The following is a 22,022-nucleotide window of genomic DNA, read 5'->3' on the forward strand; positions in this document are numbered from 1 at the left end:
TCTGGACATGTTTTTTTGTTTTTTGTTTTTTGTTTTTTCAGCATTTGGGAGCAAAAAGAAGAGCTTCTTGAATCACTTTTTTTCACTTTCTTCATACATTGCCTTTTTCTGCCATAAGTGTGGTGGACCTTGGTTATGTAGTTGTATAATTTTCTCCTACTGGTCTGCAGTATTTTTCACTAGAACTTGTTCTGCTTTGTTTGTTGCAGCAAGCCCCGCTGGCCCAGCCGGAGTCTCCCACAGCATCGGCTGGAGAAGATGCCCGGTCGCCTCCTGACTCCGGAGAATCGGACAAGGAGTCTGTCAGCAGCAGCTCCAATGGCAACGGAGACACAACCACAGGATCAACAGTCAATGGAGGGGGATCTTTGGCCAAGAACAGCTCCTCCTCTTCATCTAGTTCATCCAGCAGTGGATCAGCAGGGAAGGACAAAACTAAGAAGGAGAAGGACAAGGATAAAGACAAGAAGAGGGCAGACTCTGTGGCCAATAAGCTTGGCAGTTTTGGAAAGAGCCTGGGCAGCAAGTTTAAGAAAAACGTGGGTGGGCTGATGCCAGGAAAAAATGTTGGAGCTGGAGGTGCCAAGCAAGAGGGTGGGGAGAAGAAGAAAGGCTCATTTAGAGGGAGGAAGGGCAGCAAGGATAGCTCGCCTTCAGCTCACGCCTCTGAGGATTCTGGGAAAGGCTCTCCCTCCTCGGGCAGCGAGCGTCTCAATGGAGCCGGGAGCAGCATGAGCAGCAGTGGTGGGAGCAGCACTGAGAGCGAGCCCTACAAGTACAGCGCTGATGTGAAGGTCAGCCTCGGCATCCTGCGGGCTGCCATGCAGGGGGAGAGGAAGTTCATCTTTGCCAGCCTCCTCACCACCAGCAACAGGCAGCCCTTCCAGGAGGAGATGATCCAGCGCTACCTCACCGATGCAGAGGAGCGCTTCCGGGCTGAGCAGGAACAACAGCGCCGCGAGGCAGAGAGGAAAAGCATCGCTAACAGCCTCCAACCCCCCAAGAAGGAGGTGGTTGGTTGTTCAGAGCTAAGTTACCGGCCTTACGAGCCCAAAGAGGAGCTATCGGAGAACTCGTCGCCTTCCTTCAACACGCTTAAGCTGTCTCCTTTGAGTCCCTCTATGTACTCGGCTGTTGTGCCCATCCCCAGGCCCTCCTTCATTGACCAGCCTCTTCCTGCAGCCTCGCTGACCCAGCATCTTCACATGCATGGCTACGTTGATAATCGACGCCAGCTAGCTGGTGGCTCCTCAGCAATCTCTTACCCTGGCCTCCCCTCGTATGCAACCCTCCCCCGGCACGGCCCCACAGCACAGCCTCCCTCCCATCCCCAGTACAATAACTCGCAAGGCCCTTCCTCCCTGAGTCCTTCCCGCCTCGCACCCTCATATCCCCCCGAATTCGACCCACCGGACTACCCTGGGGCTGAACTCACCACTGGGAACTACACCAACGGCTTCCGGGACATGAGCTCCAATCTAGACTCTCGGAACGGGCAACCCCCAGTCAGACACTACTCGTTGGGCAGTGCCAGCGGATTGGCCGGCCTGCAGTCCAGCCGCTGTCGGACACCCAACTGCAACTACTACGGACACCCCGAGACAGGCAACTACTGCTCCTACTGTTACCGGGAAGAGCTGAAGAAGAGGGAGACAGAACCGGCCATCCACAGGTTCTGAGCAGACCTCATTGTGGCTTGAATTTGACGAGTGGCCTTTTTCACGACTGGAGCAGATCAGCCTGTGGATGGACGAGGGAAAGGGCAACCAGCTCCCTCCTCTTTTATTCTTAGCCGTGTCATTACCTGTTGAAAGTACCAAGTGAGGCTACATACCTACAGGATACACGAGGTGGTCTTTGACTGCCAGGGTCACGTTAGACCGTAGAGTAAACTGCACTTCTGTTACATTTTGCTGTGGCTCTTATGCAGGCGTTGTGTACGAGTTTGTGTGTGTGTGTGTGTGTGTGTGTGTGTGTGTGTGTGTGTGTGTGAGAGAGAGAGAGAGAGAAGTACAAGCTCTCCTCAATTCTTGGAGTTGGAACGCCTTGCTACTATCTCCTCCTAGTGGAGCGAATGTATATGGCAGGCATCATACATGACACTCAATACATGTACAGAACACACATCCACACTAAGTAATACTTACACTACAACATAAACAGAGATGCAAGCACAAACGGAAAAGGCATGAGTGTCTCTGCTCCATTTGTATTCTGTGATGTTTGGATTGGTTCATTAAGGGATGTTTGAAGTCACATCTGGTTATAAGGTGATTTCAGTGTTACAGATACAGATATTAACACTATTATTATTAGATGCTTGTACCTCGGGAAACAGCACAATTAATCCTCGTCGAGTTGCTTTTTTTTCCTCTTTTGTCGCATAAAATGCACACTGAAACTGTTGTGTGATGCTCATGATAAGCGTTCTGTAGGCTGCTGCGGTGCTAATGTTACAGAATGCGTTTAAGACGACTGCTCTGCACTGCACTCATTCGGGCAAAGTAACTATCACTTAAAAAATTCTGCATTTTTGTCCAATTCTGTAAATGGGATTATGAAGATGTCAGCCCCCCCCCCCTTTTTTTCTTTAATATTAAGAGCTATTGACCAGGTCACATGATTGACCAGGCATTATAGAACAAAGACAAGATAGAAACATAATACGATGGTAAGGTACTGTCCTGGTATTTCTTGTGTTTGTTGGAATGTTTTTCTTTTTGTACTCGGGTCTTCCTGTTTCCTGTTACTATGGTTGATGTTTGTGTGGCCTCGGGATGCAATAATATGTAAAATGTGAGATGAAACTTAACGTTCAGAACAGCAGATTTTTGGAGACAACAGTCAATAACTTAAATTAGTTGAACATTAGTAAGCACATTTTGGGATTTTTAGGAGAAAATTTATGGCTTTGTTACCAAACATATTGCATTAATCAGTGGCGATTTCTCTCTCCATGACGCAAACTGACACAAACACTCGCCTGGATGTGAGAAACTGACATGGTATTAACAAATTCTGGTTATTTTTTTTAATATTAATTTTATAATATTTTCCCTCTGTTCTCTCTGAAGGTTTAGAAATGTAAAACATGTTTTATGTGGTCTCCCCTGAAATTTTAATTAATAAGGTGTTCTGATTAATTAGCTGCTTATTGGTTTGGCTATTTACTGCAAATTCAGAGGTTCTGCTGAAGTTTTTTTTTTTTGCATTCGGTCTGTCAAAGTCGGTTGTTTTTGCACAAATTTGAGCACTTTTTCCTTATGTCTGTGAACTCAGAGCTTTACTGGTTTTTAGTTGGTCATCACTGCAGACACTGCCACCTCTGGTTCTGGGAAATCAGAGGCCACGGGTCAGAAAGTTTTCGTTGCAGGACGCAGAAGAACTCCAGCATTTCTGTGATAGTGTCACCATCTTGCTCAGTGTCCCAGTTGCCTTTTTTCAGCATTTGCAAACGAAGAGGCCAACTTCAAGTATCCACTGCTTGCCTGCAGTTTTCACAAATACTGTCGCCAAAACTCAGCAAATTATTTCATGAGTCTGATGAAGTGTTCAGTTTGATTTTTGCTTTTTTTTTTCTTTAAGGCTGTTTTAGTTGTTGACAAATTAATTTCTAATATTTGTTATTTTCCCCCTGTAATTAAGCCATGGTGATTAACTTTGACAGAGCAACTCTGGTTGTTGTACTCTTGTTGATTCAGTATTTTCTTTTCAGACATGAGATACTTGACATCATGCTGTTATTGCTTTTTAACACTGGCGACACTGATGGCGAGAGCCGCTGTGTACATCCATATGTGCAAAATACTTTACGTCAGCTCGAGAAGTCTGACTGTGTTTAATTCGCAGTCTGCACCTCCACATCAGATTCAGAGAAAGAGGTCTCTCTCTTCTGGACTGAGAAAAGAAAGAAGTATTCGTATCAAATAAGTAACACAGTCGGAGATGTCATGAAGTGGCCGTAATTTGTGTTTCTGGTTTTCTCTGATGAGCTGAGCTAGTGTTAGTCAATGTTTTCATTTTAGTACAATTCCCACATTTCTTACAAAACCTAAAAGAATACAGTAATCCTCACCTGCAGCTGGAGCACAGCTGGAGCACAGCTGGAGCACAGCTGGCTCCCGCGTGACCGGCCTCAAAAGAAAGCGTCTGTAAACCTAAACTGGCAACTGGCAGTTGGCCTCGTAGATTTGATGTTGTGACTTTTACAGAAAAGCGATCAGGGTGTCTGCAAAGGGCTTTAGAGAAGCACAATTCAGTCTGCAATACACTGCCTCTTCCAAACGAGGGCGCCCTTGTTGTGTTTTTCTTGGTTTGTGCTTTTCTCTCCTGCAAACCTGCAAACACACAAAAACCAAATGTTTCTGACTAATTTCTTCAGGCTTAATTTCACTCTGTGTAACACATTATTTTCTCTAATGCTGGTCAAAGGACCAGAATTTCTTCAGCTTTTTTCTTTTTGCTGTGCTTTATAGCTTTAACAACATTAAAACACTGAAGTTTCGCTCTTTCCCCAAAAGGCATTTGCTGTGTTTGTGTGTCATCATGTGTTCATGAAAGTGGATTTGTTTTCATTGAGATGAGACCCGACCGGCAAGTGTTTCTCTGAGTGGTGACGAATGTTTTGTTTTTTGTTTTTTAAATTTAATTATTTTTTTATGTGTATGTGTGCATACTCTTTCCTTCCCTCCATAGTAATAATTAGCTTACAAACCTTTTTTCAATTTTATTTTTTTTGCAATGACATGGATGCCTCAGAAACATGTAAAACATCAGACTTTACAGGCTACGAACACTTTTTTGTATTGAAGAAAAAAAAACAGTGAGAGGATGTATAAATATGTTCGGAGTTATTTTTGTAAGCCCAAAGTTTTACAGTGTTTTTAAAGGGTAAGAATGTATATTGTTGGACATGAAAACAGGTCGGGATTGTAAGAGGCTGTATTTGGGGTACAACTGGTGTTAAGAATGAAGACATTTTGGCTGTTGAAGGTGACCCTGCAGACGAGCCTTTTCATACTCGAGGCTCTCTCATTGCAAACTAATTTCCTCAATGCTGACCTAATAATTCGAGAATATATATTTATAGTGAGATTTTTTTTTTAAATAGGGTTCCTTGTGGAATGTTTAGTTGAAATGATTTTAGGATGTTCTTTCTCACATGGCTAATTGTCTAGCAGTCTGACTTTTATTTTATTGCTTTTTTTTTTGTTTCTTTAATTTGTAAATTAGGTTTTATTTTCTGCAGCAACCATTTGCTGTGCTAAAACATGACAGGTGATGTTGACCCAGCTTGTTTCCTCCAAACCAGAAGAGAAATGGCTCAGAATTAGTTCGGTGACAAAACCGATCCGATTATATTTTTCTATATCGTCGACACTGTCGTTTCTGTGAGCGCAGAAGATTCCTCCTCAGAAACATTAACATGGAATACTTTTGAGTTGCATGGGACTGAAAATGTTGCATGTAAATGGCAAACCATTCTACCAAATTTGTGCATTATCTGAGCTTAATTTCAGCTGTCCTGGTATTTTAGTTGGCTTTATTTTATTTTTTTTTTAATAAACATTTTTCTTTTTTCCTTTTAGTTTTGAGAGGAGAGCTCTAAGGCTGTGTGACAGTGCAATCTGGACAGAAAGAACATCAGATTTTATGTTAGGTTGTTGTTATTATTATTATTATTATTATTATTATTATTATTATAATTATTAATTTTTTTGCACCGTTTGAATAAATTCTCATTGTATTAAAGAAAGCTTTGTTTTCTCTTTCATGTGCTTTTCATAAGCAAAGTTTCTTTTGTAAAAAATCTGCAAATTCTTTAGTTGTAAAAGTTAAAGCCACAAAGTTTGTGATATGAAATAAATCCATAATGTTGAAGAGCTACTGCAGAATTGAATGCACCATGAGTCCATACACCTTAAACCTAAATTGGGGGACCAAGCATAGAACAGTCATCAACAAGTCCTCCTCACCTCACCAAAGAGGCGTCCATCCCACTCAGATTCATGAACCACATCAACTGTACAACTGACTCAAAGGGGCAGTGGGTCGTTAAGGATGGTCCCAAACACCTTTAAAGCAATAGAAGTTTCTGGCACAAACCTACTTAAGGTACATAACGAAGGAAAAATAAGCCAAAACTCTGCATCACTTACATAAAACAACTTTATTCTTAGACTGCCCTGTTTTAGCTCATGGCTTTCATCAGCATGATCATAAATCATTATTAAAATCAATATTTCTTTTGAGTCTTGGTCAAAAGAAAAAGTGCATTTTTAACATTATTGCGTCATTTTACTGATTGAGCTAAAATCTGGCATATTGTACTCTTAATTGATCATGACTGCAATCACAGAAATTTCTTCTTTTGTATTCTGTCATTAACTTCAGCACATACAGTCGGGTGTACGGTTTTCCTATAACTGGGCAGCTCCCAGAAAACATCCTCCAAAAGCAGGGCACCAAATCCCTCCCACCCCTGAGTGTACGTACAAAAGACGCACAGTTTCCTCAGACCACTCGCTTTATCAGGAGTTTATTGAAGTAGTTTAGAAGAAACACAAAGATTTCACTGAAACAGAATAAACTCAGCAGTTTTCATTGTGTTAATACTTGTGTGTTTCATTCTAACCTTGCTGCATTATACATTGCTGAATAACTGCAGCTCAGATGATGCACGGTCCTGTGTCTGGGACTGTTTTATATATCAGAGAAATCGGAGACCCTTATGTAATATTGAACAGTTTCCCATGTGGTAAAAAATCCAGACCTCTCTCTATTATAGTTCACAGGGACACTGTCTCCCCACCTGTTCAGCAGGGCTCAGTGTCGCTCTACACTATTCAGACTTTCCCTGTTCTCGCTGGAAAGGAATTTCCTCTAAATAGGTTTTCTGTTTGTCTGAAAGAGAGACTGACGCTTTATTTGCTCAGGTTTGGATGAGAGAGAAGAGGACTCTGCAACGGGATCAGAAAAGGATACAAAAAGAAGGTAAACTAGCAGGATTGTTCTCTTCTTTCTGGTTTCTAACAGCAGTGAGATTAATTTCTATTTTTTTTTTTTTTTAAATAGATGTTGGCTCAGTGGCTCTGCTACAGTTTCCAGACCAAAGAACTTGGCAAATGTGATTCATTCATTGTTTTCTTGGAAACATTTAAGGCCAAACTAGTTGAATTTTCTTCATATGATCTTAAAACACAGAGGTCACCTTCGGCACTATAATGCACAAACCCTAAAAAGAAGTTTGCAATACTGATGTATTTTCTTCTTTACTTAAAATAACTGTATTTCTTGCAAAATTATACATATTTTAACTTATTTGAAGAGAAAAAAAATAGCTTGCATATTGATTTTGTAGCAGTTGGGGATGGTCATGCACAGCCAGCACAGCAGAATATAATGCCTGCTTAAAACCCAACTTAAAACAGGAGACATGGACATACTCGCACTGAAATGTGTAAACATACACAGGAACACAGTATATAGGCCAAAAATAGGCAGATTTCTTGTAATTTCTTTAGGTATTCTTTTTTGGATGTCGGCTGCCTTTTTGTTGTAGCCTTCGTCATGATGACCCGACACTGCTTCCATAATGTTGAAGTGTGGACTCTGGAAAGGTCAATCCGTGGCTGATAGTTTCCCATTTTGTGTGTGTGTGTGTGTTTTTTTTTAATCCAGGTATGCTTTCACTGTACTGGCAGTGTGTTTGGGATCATTGTCAAGTTGTAAAAAAATCAGTTGCCAATCAGATCTTTTCTGGGTGGTATTTCATGGTGCATCAAGACCTGTCACTTCTTTTGTCTTCCACTTGCTCAGCTTCCTCAAAATTGACTTTACCATGGTGAGATTAAGCCTTCAGTTAATAGCTCTCTGGGAATCACCTTGTTGTGGCAAAATATTATTTTATGCCGATCAAACTGTGTTGTCTTTGGTATTTTTTCGGCAGATTCAAATAAAGAAATATAAAAGACATTTTGTGCTTTGCTACGAGGTGCTAGTGACAAAATAACTAAAGATACATTTAAAAATTGGTTGTTTCTTAAGTTTTCTTTTATGGGTAAACACAAACAGGTTTATCCCATGAGAGTTGGCACAAGGTGGTAGTGTACACTGGATTTAGTTTGAGTACAGCAGAGCTAAAGATAGAATCACATTTTGTGATGTTAGAACAGAGGCCTGATACCATGCTTAGAGTCCTGATTATCATAAAGTGTTGTAGATACTGTAGCAGTAATGTCATTTATCCCAATGTTTCTTTTTAACTGAGATATTTTTAGGTCAGTACATTTTATTTTTCCCGCTTTACATTTGCCCATTGCATTTAATTCATTTTAATTTAGATAATGCCAGTTCACAAGAACAGATATTAACGAGTTTCATATTGTAAGGTAAACACTACAATATTAGAGAAAGAGTCCCAATGATCAAATGTTCCTCTATGAGCAAACACTTGATGGCAATGGGGAGGAAAAACCCCCTTTTAACCTGAAAAATACCATGGGCCTCGAATGGTTAAGGTGTGAAGTGAAAGAGAAGAGAGAAAAGCCGAAAATATATTAAAATGTGATTAAAGTAGTTGGTGAGTCATGAAAAACAAAGTTAAGCGTGTTACTTGTCATCACTTTCCTCCAGTTTTCACATTTCTACCACTCTGTGTTGAGTTCAAGGGGTTAAGTGAAAGTAGGTAAAACGGTTGTTCAAAGGAATATGACAAAACTTCCTGTCACAGTCTCTCTTCCCTCCCTTATTAACTTTCCATTTGGCAGTAAAGATGTCCTGTGCCTTTAAGAAGCGCCACACCACTACTGCCGCTGTTGCGCTTGGCTTTTCTTTTTTTTCCACCAGTGTGTTTCACTATGGCGAAGACATAAACAAATAGAGCGCTACGCAATGAGCAGCAAAGCCCCAGTTAACGGTGAACACATCTCTCCGTCACACCACTTCTTAAGAGAGTCCTCACGGTCGTAGTTCAGTAGGTTGTGCTTTCGCTTTTTTTTTTCTTTTTTTTTTTTTTTTGAATATTTGGTGTGGTCATAGTCTCAGATGCTGTCAGTGACAACAGCGATGAAAATAGTTTGCGTGTCCACAGTGAACACCTCAGTTGTAGCAGCAGCCGGTGATACAGGCTAGCCGAGCGTAGCTACTCGCCCCCGGACGTTTCTTTCGCGTTTTAACGGCTGAACATGAGAAGAGGAGAGCGCTAACGTCGCGACCGTCAGCTCGTAACAACACAGATTTTTACATTTGCTTCCACTCTGCGAGCTTTAGTCCGCTCCTGCTCTTCAGTTCAGTGCGAGTTGAGCCGTCGTGAAAAATGTTGACAGGATCTAAAACCACGTTCAAAGTGAGACAAATGCTCCCAGACATCAAGGTAAGGTCACAACGCTCCCGGGCCAGCACGGCTTTGTTATTCAAAAATAGAGGCTTTGATTTTTGATCCTTTCATTTGTGACCGCTAGTTTTCCTTCTTCTGTCTTTCTCACACTCACTACGGACCTTTTCTACATTTGTATTGGGCTCGCTCCTGCAGCATGTAGCTTCAGTATGAATGGTGCACGCAATTATCGCCTTGATTTACGATTTTTAGAGCAGGTTTGACCTTTTTAAGTTGATCTCGCAGTGCTATAACTCATCAGCACTCCTTGCGTGATTAAACACCTCACAGGCCACAGAGCAGGCAGTGTCATCATGCAGGAAACACTGACCATCATTCACCGAGCTGAGCTATAAATGTACAGTCAGGTTGCAACCAAAAATCTGCAGTCCCTGCTCAGAGGTTCCTCAGGACTGTTCACCACTCAGAGCTGGAGCTTTGCAGTGGGGGGAAAACGAGCAAAGGCTGCTCCTGCTTCCCTCTGTGGGGATAACAGGGAGATTTATAATTACAGTAAGGGTACATCGTGTCACCATCGTTGGCTGCATGCCTAATTAAAGGCCAGTGAAGTGATGGGGAATCTTAATCACCTCTGGGATTCTGGTGTGGGGATTAAATTGTAGCACATAAAGACAAACGGTGCAGATAGTCTTCATCGTTAACATCAGAGAGCTGTGCAGTGAGCATTTCAGCCTGCTTTTGTTTACTATTAAAGGTCACCTACAGGGGTGTGTCCAGAGATTGGGACATGAGGTGGCCACAGGTCCACCCTGAAATATGAATGTGCCAAAAGTGCTGTAGATACGGGCTTTACAAAGGGTTTTATATTTATAGAAAAAAGAAATTACCTTTTTCTATCTGTATGACTGCATTATTATCCTTACATTATAATCAATCCAGTCCTTTTTGGGCTGTCACGGTCATTTGTTGCAGTTTCTTCTGCTCTCTTGGTGAGATCTGTTTTTAAAAAACACACTTTTTTACCTGGATTAATAAAGGATAAAATAAAGTCCCTTTATCCAAAGCTGATTGCAGCTTCCAGCTTGAGATATGTTTGGGATATGCTAGAATAGTTATGTTAATGTACAAACTAACCCCCTGGGACCCATGTTTAACCATGAAACTCCCAGAAATACTCGATTATTTGACCAAAGTATAACTTTAAAGTTTCAATTTCTGTATTATGCAGCTTTTTACTTCTACTCCAGTGTGCTTTGGACGTAAATAGTGCACTTTGTACTCAGTGCCTTTTATTTGAAAGTTTAAGCTAGTTATTATTTTGTAGATTTTTAAAAATATCAATTTACTAGTATATCATTAATTATAGGTAGCTAAAATAACATTAAAGTACTGTACAGATCAGTAATTATGATCCAATGATGTAATTTAGATCATTCTGAATAATGAGTACCTTAACTTTAGGTAATGCATTTTGATGCTGCAGCTTTGAATCACTTTCCTAAAAATACCAGACTTTTACTTGAATAACTCAAGCACAGAGTCCAAATATGTGTTTATCTGCTTTGCAAAACACGTTGTGTGTCCACTTTGTGGTGTGAATAGCCATTAATTGTGCAAGGTGTTGCTATATCTCATGTGTACAACCAACATGCAAAATGTCATGTAGCCCGCATGATGTTTATCACATAATGCTTATTTCCTGCTGCAGTATGACTGCGACTCAAAAATAGCATGTAAACACCTCCAGGTTCACACTCTTATCAAGTGTTTGAAGCTTGGGGCAGATTAGAGAATGAATGAGTCAGTTTCTTTTCGTCATGGTGCTGGAAATATGCTCTTCTATGAAAACTCCAAGGCTGTGCAGTTTAGCATCGTTGAGCTGATGGAGCTGATTAAAGGTCGACCTGATTAAATCTTTAGAATGAGCTTGTTAACATATAATTCCTGGAAATGGCAAAAATGGCGGCAGAATTGCATGTTAAATGGCAGATTTCCTGTTGTGTTCAGATGATGGCTATGTCTTGGAATATTACTTTTGCATGCATATATGCAAAATACAGCTCTGGGGCTACTTTGTTGAAATTTTGTAGGGGTGCATGAACTATGTAAATTTCCAGCACTTCTGATGCATGTGCAAAATTTCATGAGTTTTTGAGCGTGTTTAGGCACTCAAAAATATCTATCTTTCTTTTTTTTTTTTTTTTTACATGCATAAATAATGATGAACAGAGCAATTCCATCATAATTTATGACTGTCTCAAAATCAAAAGCCACCTTATTTAGTTTTAGTCAACTCTCCACTATTTAGTTCTGTTGAAATATTTTGGCTTCCTGTGGGCCCCCTTCCTTCTTCTTTGGTCTCTGTTGATAATTTCCTGGTCACATGATGTTGTAATGAACGGCTTTGACACAGTAAAGGTGAATTTTTTTTTCTTGTACTGCATTTTAAATGATCAATTAGAGGCTGTCCCCATTTAGGAGCTCCTGAGGGGGTGGAGATTTGAAGGGGCTGTTGGTTTGATGTGCAGCACAAAGCCGTGCGTACACACAGGCAGTATGAATGCGTCAGGATCCGCCTTTTTCCTTCGGGAACAGACTCTTGGCTGCGTCTTTGTGTTGCCTGTCTCTCCTCGGTTATTTTCAGCAGCCGCAGGGGGAAATGGTAACAGATGCCTGTACTCTGCCCTCAAGCGAGGCTTGCATGTGGAGTGGGGTGGGGAGGTGATGTGCGCTGCACAACATCTGGCTGTCACCATGGAGACAGTGGTTTTGCGGTTCAAGACATTTGAATTTGATTACCTCAGAACGAGACTTTCAGGAATCATCACAGCCCCCCCGCCTGAATCCCATGTGTCTGAGATTTAGGAAATTAACGTATCTTAACTTCAGCTTCAATGCTTTTATTCATTTCATACCCTCAGCTCACTACTACTCTGAGTTACCGTAATGTAGAGGCTGTGCAGAGGCCACCCACACACTCTTATGTTTCAGTGCCATGAGCATGTGTTAAGACTGGTTTTAAAGAACTGAATCCAACCCTGGGCTCATCTCGGAGCAGATGGCTTTGCCGTTTGGACGTTTAGTCTTCTTGAATCCTGGTGTGTTGAAAAAGGCAAACAAACCCTAATCACACATAGAATTTCATCAGAATTGAGATTATAAATACTTAACACGACAGCATGACTTTTGAAACATAATGCATTTAACATTTAAGAAAAATGAATTAAAACCAAAGTGCTTCCAGAGCACTGAATTAAATATTAATGTTGGTTTTCTTGACTTGAGGAGTGAGGTTTGGACTTAGAGGAGGATAAAACAACATCTCTGTGACAAAAATGAACAAAAAAAGACAGATGATAAATAATTGTTTTATTTCAATTATCTTTTATCTTTTCTATTATCAGCTGCTCCCTTATTTCCGAGGGGTCGCCATCGTGGATAGATTTGCATATTCAATTTGGTACAGATTTATTAACGCTTGGAACCTGCACTGGGAGTGCACGGGGCTGGGTTTGTGTCTCCTACTGGAATGTAAGGGATCCTTTGCTTGGGAGGAAAATGTGTTAACCATAGGGATTTTGTGACATCCTAATTTATCAACTAATGCTGGTGATCTCAGGTATGAAGCTGCACTCAGAAACTGTACTAATTAGTGCAAATATTAAATTTAAAAACCAAACCAAGAAGATTGAAAGATCTTCTTGGGTCAACTTTATATTTCCAGCAAATTTAAAACCAGAGTTTTAAAGATATCTTGTAATTAGTGCAGTTTTTCAATGCAGCTTGCTGTCTAAGGTTTAGTTTGACTTAAAGGCCGGAGAGTAAAAATGAATCTTGAGCAAAGACTTAAATGTAGGAGTAGTTTGTGAATTTCTAAAGTGAATTCAAGCATCCCAGAGACTTTGAAAAAGCTCCCTCACCTCTGTTTTTAGGTCTAGATATTTGAATGTGTATGACCAAGACAAATAGAGTGGTGCCAGCACATCTACAATCTTAATGTAACAAGTGTCACCTGGCAGTTTGTTGCTCTCTGCCAGGTGATTGGCTGAAAGAGCTGTGAAAAGGTAGTGGGTGTGTGGGGTGAAGTCAGCGCTCTTCTGTGGAAGAAACCAGAGGCAATTAATTCACTCGGGTGCGAGTGGGTATACTGTCGTGTGACCACCAATTTTAATAGAAGAATTGATCAAGCCCTAGATCGACTGCGCGCAGGGAAACTGATCAATATTCTGTGCTGTCTCTGCTGTCCTTTTTCGTTCTTTTGATTGGTTTGTAATTTTCTTTTGGTTAGTCCGTCCAGCCGTAAAGGCGGTTATTGATTGAGAGTGAGTTGTGTAAGGGCGGACTAACCTTCCTTTTTTTTGTTTTTTGCTTAATTGTTTGTGCCATTTCCCTTTGTCTCCCAGATTGCAGGCCATGCATAGCGCTGATTCCCAGCTGCGCTGAGACCCGAATTGTTTGCAGTGCGTGTCACGGTTGCAGTGTCGCTAAGCGGGGTGTGACGGGTTGCAGTGTAGTTATATTCGCACAGTTAGTGTGGTAAGTCTCATGTGCAGCTGGGATATCAGCAGGATCTGTTGTAAGTCCTGTCTGGAAATATGGGGAATTTGTATGTTAATTAATGTAATAAATAAATGATCAATTTATTTCTTTGTCCCGTTCACTCATACCTTGTCCTCGGTTACATTAACAACTGTGAATAAAATCTTAAAATAAAATCCTGAAGTTGACAGGAAGCCAGTGGAGTGACACTAAAACTCGCCCCAGTAGAATTTGAGCAGCAGCGTTTTGTACAAGCTAAATCTGACAAAGGGACGATTGTGGCAAACCTACATACAAAGAACTATGATAATCCAGTCTTTTCATAATAATAACATCTATGAGTCTTTTTTTGCACTAGAAATTATTAATAATTACAGCCAATATGAAAAAATATTAAATAAAACAATAAAATAAATCAGACTAAATTTCTGTAAATCTAATATTTCTACACCGAGTCTACATCTGAGTGGTCATGTTATGTAATCATTGACCAGAATAACTGTGGTTATAGTTTTTTATTAATCAAGCAGTGTACCTGCTCTAGCAAGCAGAGTTTTCATATTTGTTGGGCCAACTAATCATAAATGTCTTGGAGAAAATAAAAAAAGGGCGTAAGTCTCTGGAGGTTAAATGTGTAGAATAGTATGCAGCTCAGTGAAACAGAAAACAACAGCAGCGCTTAAATGCTACAAGGATGCGCAGGCCTGCATCTTGACAGAATAGCAAGCATATTCAAGCTTGTTTTGGCTGCGCATTTCCCCCTGAGTTCACTCTATCTGCATCTCCCAGCCAGCTTTGAAGCAGTCAGCATGAAAGGCACACAGCATAAAGCTCAACAGAATCAAAAATGCCAGAGGACGGATCATCTGAGCGCTATTCAGAGTGGCTTAAGATCTCAGCCCCGATAGAAGTAGGCCAAAGCAGTACAGTCTCCCACACCCGCTCCCACAGGGCCCCGGCGACACATTCATCAACAGCCTCTGTGCTGCAGATGCTCCCACAGCTTAAACGGAGCGTAACAATGGGCTCCTCTTAACCCCACGGCAGATTTATGGTCCTGTTAGAAGGGGTATTGATCTGGCATTGGGTGATAATTAACCAGCGGCACCATTCGCTAATGGAGATGCTCGGCTTGTAGAGGCTTTGTCGTTTGTCTCTTTTACTGTATGGAGTGACTGTGATAATGTCACACACGGGTGGTGAACTGTCACACTTCGATAATGTTCAATATCCAGCGCTGGTATTTCATTTAAGCCATTTGAGACATTAATCTGCTAGCGAGCGACGAGAGAGTGCGGTAGAGACCAGGCGGAGGAAGTGGTGCTGCTGATGGACACGCTGGCCGCTGCGCATCAGACTTATAACCTTTAAGTCATCGAGTCATCTGTCTAGCGGCCATGCAGCCCTCCCTCCCTTAAATGAAGAGTGTTGTCAGGGATCCTCTGACAGGAAGTGTAGCGACGGATGAAATTTGCTGTCAGATTTCATTCAGGGCTTTGTGACAGTGCTGCTTCTGTCGTTTGTTCATGTTTGTCTGGTTTCTATAAACGGATATCTGCACAGAGAGATGTTTTTGGTACTGGAGGCTTTCTGGTTTTACTTTTAGTCCGAGTATTGATTGATCAGTCCATTTGGGTGGGTTTCGGTTGCGTGCAGATAATCCTTCAGTGTGATGAACCTGTGACAAACGTGTTTGCAGAGATTCAGTCATGTAACTAAGGGCTATTGTCTGAGTCATTTTTTCCTCTTCTCAGTTATTAATCCATTAGTGGGGATTGATTAATTGATCATTTTTAATTAAAGGTGTGAATGTGAGTGCGAATGGTTGTCTGTCTCTCTGTATTAGCCTGGCTGTTCCTAACATAGGTACCTTGTCCCTGTCCTATGGTAGCTGGGATAGGCTCCAACAACCCTGAAGTGGATAAGCGGGAGAAAATAGATGGATGGATTATTTTCTCATACTTCCGTTCAAACCTATGACTGAAGCATGGAAAAGGAAGTATATCTGCTGACTCCACAGAAGGATTGGTCAGAAGGTTGAGTCATCAGAAGATACCTGGTATCTGATGATTGCTAAGTTAGTGGTATACCGGTGATGGTGACTTAAGAAGTGAATCCTGTCGATCTGGAAAAATGTCAAGAACTATCAGTGTTTGTCTAATGTTGGCATTTAATCTCATTAATCTGTTAGCATAGATTCTGACTGCTCTAGTACTGATCTCCCATCATAACCAAAGCACTGTTTTCATTTCGTGTGACCTTTGAGCCTCACCGTACTGATCTGACAATCTACCACAGCGAGACGGGAATAATGTAGAGGCAGATATAGTGAGAGACCATCTCTGTGTTCCAAAACCATGCACTTTTTCTCTTTTATTCAAGCTGAGGGTCAAAGTTCAAGACACATTACAAATCGTGCTGGAGACAAAATGGTTTAAACCAATTACCAACTTGCAGTTCTTTCCAAAGTACAACCAATAGCTGGAAACATTTAACATTAACCTTTGGTCGAAGCTCCAGAGTTCACCACAGTGTCAGGGCATATCTGCACATGATCTTAGTAAAGATGTGGCTAAGTGTAATCATTGTTCTTCTTGGCTAACTGTATCTGTTGTGTAAATTAGCATCATGTTTTGAAGTGCACTAGACAACAGGGCTGATATAGCCACAAGTAAAGCATCAAACATTTTTTAGTCACTGTCCCATTAATGGTTAAAAGATGTCCTGTGACTGTCGAAGTTAGAGTCGTCGGTCTTTCTTGGGCTGCTCAGTTACATCAAAAACCATAATCACTATAATCTCAGTTTAACTGTAGCTGAGACGCAGTCAGAGGCAGCTGCTGCCTTAATGATCCTTTCACAGGTTAATCAATGAAATGTTTCTTGGAATTTACTTGATAGTCTTTCCAGCCTGAGCTGAACTAAATTGTGAGTAAGTTTGAGCCGTTATGGAAGGATGGAGGTGTTCCTGTAAAGGAAGGAGTTAGTTTGATTCAGAAGACAAGAGCTTCATATTCATAATGAGTGCAGAAAAGGAACAAATTTATCCTGATTTAATAATGATTTGAAACAAAAGTCACAATTTGAATAAAATTGGTTGGCCCAGCTCAGTAAGTGGGCCTTGGTCTTGGTGGAGAAAAACAACTGCTGAATGGTGCTTGTGGGAGGACTTTGATAGTGTATCCAATTGTATGCATATGGTTTGTTATTGTACTTGCTTTGTGGGGACCGCTGTTTGATGTAGGAAATGCATTCCTGGTGCAGGGACACCATTAAAACACATCGTTATTATCAGTGTTTTTATGTCTATATGTCTGCACTGACAGTGTTTTTATACATATAATAAAGTCTTGTTAACAGGCAGTCATGATAAAAGATTTAAAATGATTGCTTCAAGGTTTTCTACAGAAATGGGTTAAACTGGATGTTCACTATAGGCTGATGCATAAATTTTCATATAAAATATTAACCACTAGAATGCCCAGCTCATTAAAGATTGATAAATATTGATGTATCATTTTACCCCTTATTCCAAAAGCAGTTTCTCTAATTTCTGTGTTTCTTTTTATTAAGATCAAAATCGAGCTTTGGCTGAAATTCTGCTGTTTGTCAGTATTTAGTAAAGGTTTGGTGCATTTCCACAGAGTCTTTTCCCCCCCGATGGGTGCCCTTGAGGTTTTTCCTTTTGAGTGTGATTCCTATCAGATCTTTTGCTTCTGCGGTATCGTCTACAGTGAAATATCACAGGTCTAGCTCTAAAGCAAATCCAACATTCTGTTTTATGTCTGCAGAAAAAAAGACTTCAAAGTGGTCCCTGTTTAGCAAAACTGCATCACGTCCTGATTTTTCCTTCCGAGTCACAATGCCATTTGACTTCCCTCATTCATGTGAGGAAATGAAAAGCACAATATAAATAAACTGGCTGTGGGAGAATGGTGGCTAAAAGCTAATGTGTGTGCTATAAGCCACAAGCCAGGCATTACACAGTGGGGGTAGCTTTCAAAATAGACCCAGGATTATTCATATTAACAATAGAGTCCAAATGTTAACTGTATGTTTTGGTAAAAGACTGCAAATAAAATTCCTTCTCCACCAACTGAGGATATTTAACTTCAACATCATTGTTTTTGGACTGGTTAGATTGCCATTAAAGACTTTTGGTGAAGCAGAGCAATGCTCAGAGTCATGTAAATTAAAACAATTTTTAAGATACGGTAAGCAGTTTAAATATAGGAAATGAAAATGGAACATGATGAGATGTATGTCTACCAAAAAATAAGTTTGTTCCCTCGTGATTTTGGCCACATGTTTGGGGAAAGAGAAGTTTGTTCCAGACCCAGGAACAAGGCACGCTTACTGCAGAAGTCTGGCTGCAGTAGCAAGGGGAAGCCATGAGCAATGGAAACTGCAATAAGCCCTGGCCACAGTCCCCGAGGATGAGAGGGAGGGAGTTTGAGGAGGGCAAAAGTGGGGCAGTGAGGGAAAGGGGTGGGGGTGGGCAATGAAAGTGATATAGTAGGGTATTCAAAAGCCACACAATGAAAGCAAAAGTGACATGTCAGCAGAAACACGGCCCTGGAAATGTGGTTTTTAAGTGACATGTGAGTCTGAGATTTAAGGGCGGCCTTACTGTGGTCAAAGTATGTTTAAATTAAAGTAGATATCATCTCAGTTTTCCTTATCTCTTCCTGATTTGCCTTGGTTGTGCAAAACTTGCTTGTGAAGGTTAAATTCTCTGCATTTCAGATGTTCTAAAAGTGGGAATAATTAATTGCTCTGCTCTTGTATCACAGCCTGCGCTTCACCTTGTCTATTGCTGTGTTATTAAAGTGAGTTTACTCGCCTTTCACGGTGAGGAGATGTAGACTTCAGAAATAAATGATGAACCCTCTGAATATCTTTGATGTATTTAAGGGGGAATAAGGAATCCAGCTGCGGGTTTTCTGTGGGTGTTGATGGAGAGACAGAAAGAACGTGCAGACATTTTAAAGCCAGATGGAAAAAAATGAACAATGCTCTGGCACAAACTAGGGCTTGTAAAACTTTAGTGTCCTAAACTTTTGTTTTTCTCTAGTGAGGTCTCCTAGCAGACAGTTTTATTCATTTTAGTTTAGCTCGTAAAATAGCTGAAAATAATCATATTTATGATCTTTTGGAAAATATTTGCTGGGAGAACTGCAATTAGCTGATTCCCGTTGTTTTATTAGAGAATTAAGAGTCTGGATTTTGATTTCAAAGCAAGAAATTTGCCAACCTGACATCATTAAGTGCTTGTAGTATTTTATTGTTCCGTCTTCAAAACGTCACCAAAGCTTTGTGAGTTAACAGTTACAGTGCACGCGCACGCGCAGGAGTCTTTCCTGCTTAGAGGAAAAGTCAGTGCTCATCAAAAGGTTTCAGGCTTCCTCCTGAGAAAAACCGCCGCGGCTGTGATCAAAATATTTACCTTTTTGTAAATGGACGTAAATAATAGGAACATGCATGCTAATCAAGATAATACAGATAATAAATACTCTTTGACTTAATCATATCTAAAACAGTTGTGCTTACACGCACAGGAACTCCCCGAGCACCCAGTTTGAGCCAATAAGGCAAGCAACAGGTTTCATTTACTCAAGCTTAAAAAAGTAGTGACTCTGATAACATGAAAAAGAAAAACCACGTGAGGCTTCATTAGCTGAGGTATAAATTTAATATTTATACATAATACATTTTTATTGTTCACCAAAAGAGGCTTCGGTCCGCCCCAGGACTGGGTTTTAATTTAAGCCTTATAATAAACTGTTGTTGGTGAAATGACCAGAAATAACAGGGAAAGGCAAAGATTTCTGTGAAGTAAGCAAAGTTTAACCCCACAAAGTCAAATCACCAGCATTGTAATAAAAATACTTCTAACCAGTTTTTCCACTCATGTGGGTATACAATATGTTTTGTTAACACACAGATTTACTGCCTCGATTAAAAACGCAATACGTCGCATAAGCATCTGTAGCCACACCCCCAAAGGCTAACATCGAGCCGTGCATACATGTTACATACGCACGGGTTTAAAAGCATCGGTACCAAGCAGCACAATTTGTGGGTTTTTTACTACAGAGACAGCCAGACTCTCTCACAGAAAGAAAGAAAAGTCAGAGCCATGATGTGTGATTTTACAACCTTTACAGGGAGCAAAGGTCCTCTTTGTTAAACGCTCCCAGTTTCTTCTTTTCATGAAGGCCCACAAAGCTTACAGCGTCAGGTTTTCACGAGCAGGCTGCTAAAACAGAATTCACCACACTGCAAAATTGTTAGCATAACACAGGCGACTGTGTGGATTCATTGTTATTGTTCGCGCCTCCTTGCTGACTCTGAGTCTTTTCACGATAAAGCCGGTGCATTAAACGGTGAATAATAGTTTCACTGTGCGCCAAACTCGGCCAGAAGTGTTTGGAGAGAAATCTGAGGCTCTGCAATGTAAATTTGGGCCTTTCCTCTGTTTCTGTACTATTTTAAAGCTTTCTTTACCACCTGTATAATCATACCATCCTCTCACATTGCAGACCTCGGCTTATTATGGGCTCTTAAGGCGATAAATGTAAATGGCCTTCACAAAGGGGGGTTAGTAGCAAAGTTAAGTGGAAGCATGTGTGCTAGTAAGCTCACAGGCTGATTATAGAAACCTCAGTGGCTCTGTGGCCTTGGATTCTGCTCCCAGTCCTGCTCCAGTATGTGAGACCAGAGAAAGCAGGAACAAACAGAAAAGCAACATGGAAATTAAGAATCATAGGACTTTGTGTGGTTGGCTTTGTTTCTTTGTCTTTGAAAACAAGTCCACTGAGACTGAGAGTCAGACTTTAATGAGGGTGGTGGCCAGAGCCATGGTCTAAATGTAATCAAGGCCGGAGGTGACACGATGCTCCGACCATGAGTCGACTCGCTGTTGTTTTGTCTGCATTTGGATTTCTCGTGTAAACAGTTTGTGGTCGAGGTCAGAAATAGATTATTCATTTCAAAAGAACACCACTTTCATTGCCAGTGTGGTGTTTAGGGTCTCTGTAAAATGTTGGTGAGGGTGGTTATTTGCTTATCTGATTTGATGAACTCTGTAGACGACTTGGCTCAGGAGCTGGTTGGTTTATCTGAGCAAGAGTGGTGCAAATATGGGGCAAAGGTTCATTTCAACTAATGAAGGGATTAAATATAAAATGCGTATTAATCATTGAGCCTCATACGTGCAGGTATACTTTTACATTTGTACAGAGCTTGTTTGGTTTTCCTCCTATTTCCTGTCGATTCGACATAATTAAATGATGTTTATGTCTGCTCTCTTTGCCTTCAGGAGAGGATGCTGAGTCAGAGCGGGGTGAACGCGAGGAGTCGAGATCTGTTTGGGCTCCGATGCCTACCAGGTAAGATTATGCTATACAAATCTATACAAATTGATTTTGTAGTTACGTATAAAGATATTATACTATGGATGGCCAAGTAATCTGATTTTAATTCCAATTAAGATTTTTGGCTTTTAGCAAAAAATAAATTGTTTTATAAAGCAGATGCTCTGTTTTCATTTGCAAATGTGTTTGGAAGTTGGATAAAGCACAGGGGGACCCCTGTGGTTGCAAAATGAGTTAGGGTGTTAGGGTGGTGCTCATCTTCCTTCCTCTGTGACCTCAGTAAAACTGTCCTGATTAAATTTTGGGATAAAATATAAAGTTCACTTTTGAAGTTTTGCTAATTTTTAGAGTCAAAAAAATTGAATGTGTGAGCTTGAGGCTACATAATGCATACATCACTGACTAGTGAATGACATCGATGTGATGCCTTCCATCTTTTACATACAGGCTCTTTCCTGGACTTGTTTTGTTTCTATGATTTTAAAAAAAGAAAAAAACACCTGCAACATTAAGCCTAAATCCCAACCACATGTTTCCCTCATCGTGTTCTCCTCTATTTATTTATTTATGTTTTTCACTTCAAAACTGCTGAATACTTGTATTACAACGTCATTTGCTGTTGTCTTGCTTTGGACTGATTAAAATCTGCTGCAATTTAATCAGCACAAACTCCACAATGATTTCCCCGTAGCTTCAAGGTCAGTAAAAATATTTCCACTTAAAGCTGCTGCTGCTTTCATTGTTCTCTTCGGGTTAAAATTTCCATATTAC

At 40.7% G+C, this 22,022-nt stretch overlaps 2 protein-coding genes across 3 annotated transcripts in view; both read left to right on the forward strand.

The window, feature by feature from the left end:
* Positions 1 to 5,424, forward strand: part of otud7b (OTU deubiquitinase 7B) — a 46,691-nt gene extending 41,267 nt beyond the window's left edge. For both annotated transcript variants that reach the window (XM_013268394.3, XM_013268395.3), the window contains exon 12: positions 210 to 5,424. In XM_013268394.3, the coding sequence (XP_013123848.1) occupies positions 210 to 1,679 (1,470 nt within the window). In that variant the 3' untranslated portion in view covers positions 1,680 to 5,424. The remainder of the gene's footprint in view (positions 1 to 209) is intronic.
* Positions 5,425 to 8,829: 3,405 nt separating this feature from the next.
* mtmr11 (myotubularin related protein 11) overlaps positions 8,830 to 22,022 on the forward strand; it is a 39,313-nt gene continuing 26,120 nt past the window's right edge. Inside the window, exons 1-2 of the mRNA XM_005472820.4 lie at positions 8,830 to 9,373; positions 21,197 to 21,266. Of these exons, the coding sequence (XP_005472877.1) occupies positions 9,317 to 9,373; positions 21,197 to 21,266 (127 nt within the window). The 5' untranslated portion in view covers positions 8,830 to 9,316. The remainder of the gene's footprint in view (positions 9,374 to 21,196; positions 21,267 to 22,022) is intronic.

The sequence above is a fragment of the Oreochromis niloticus genome, linkage group LG11 (genome assembly GCF_001858045.2).
Source record: "Oreochromis niloticus isolate F11D_XX linkage group LG11, O_niloticus_UMD_NMBU, whole genome shotgun sequence".
Lineage (NCBI taxonomy): Eukaryota > Metazoa > Chordata > Actinopteri > Cichliformes > Cichlidae > Oreochromis > Oreochromis niloticus.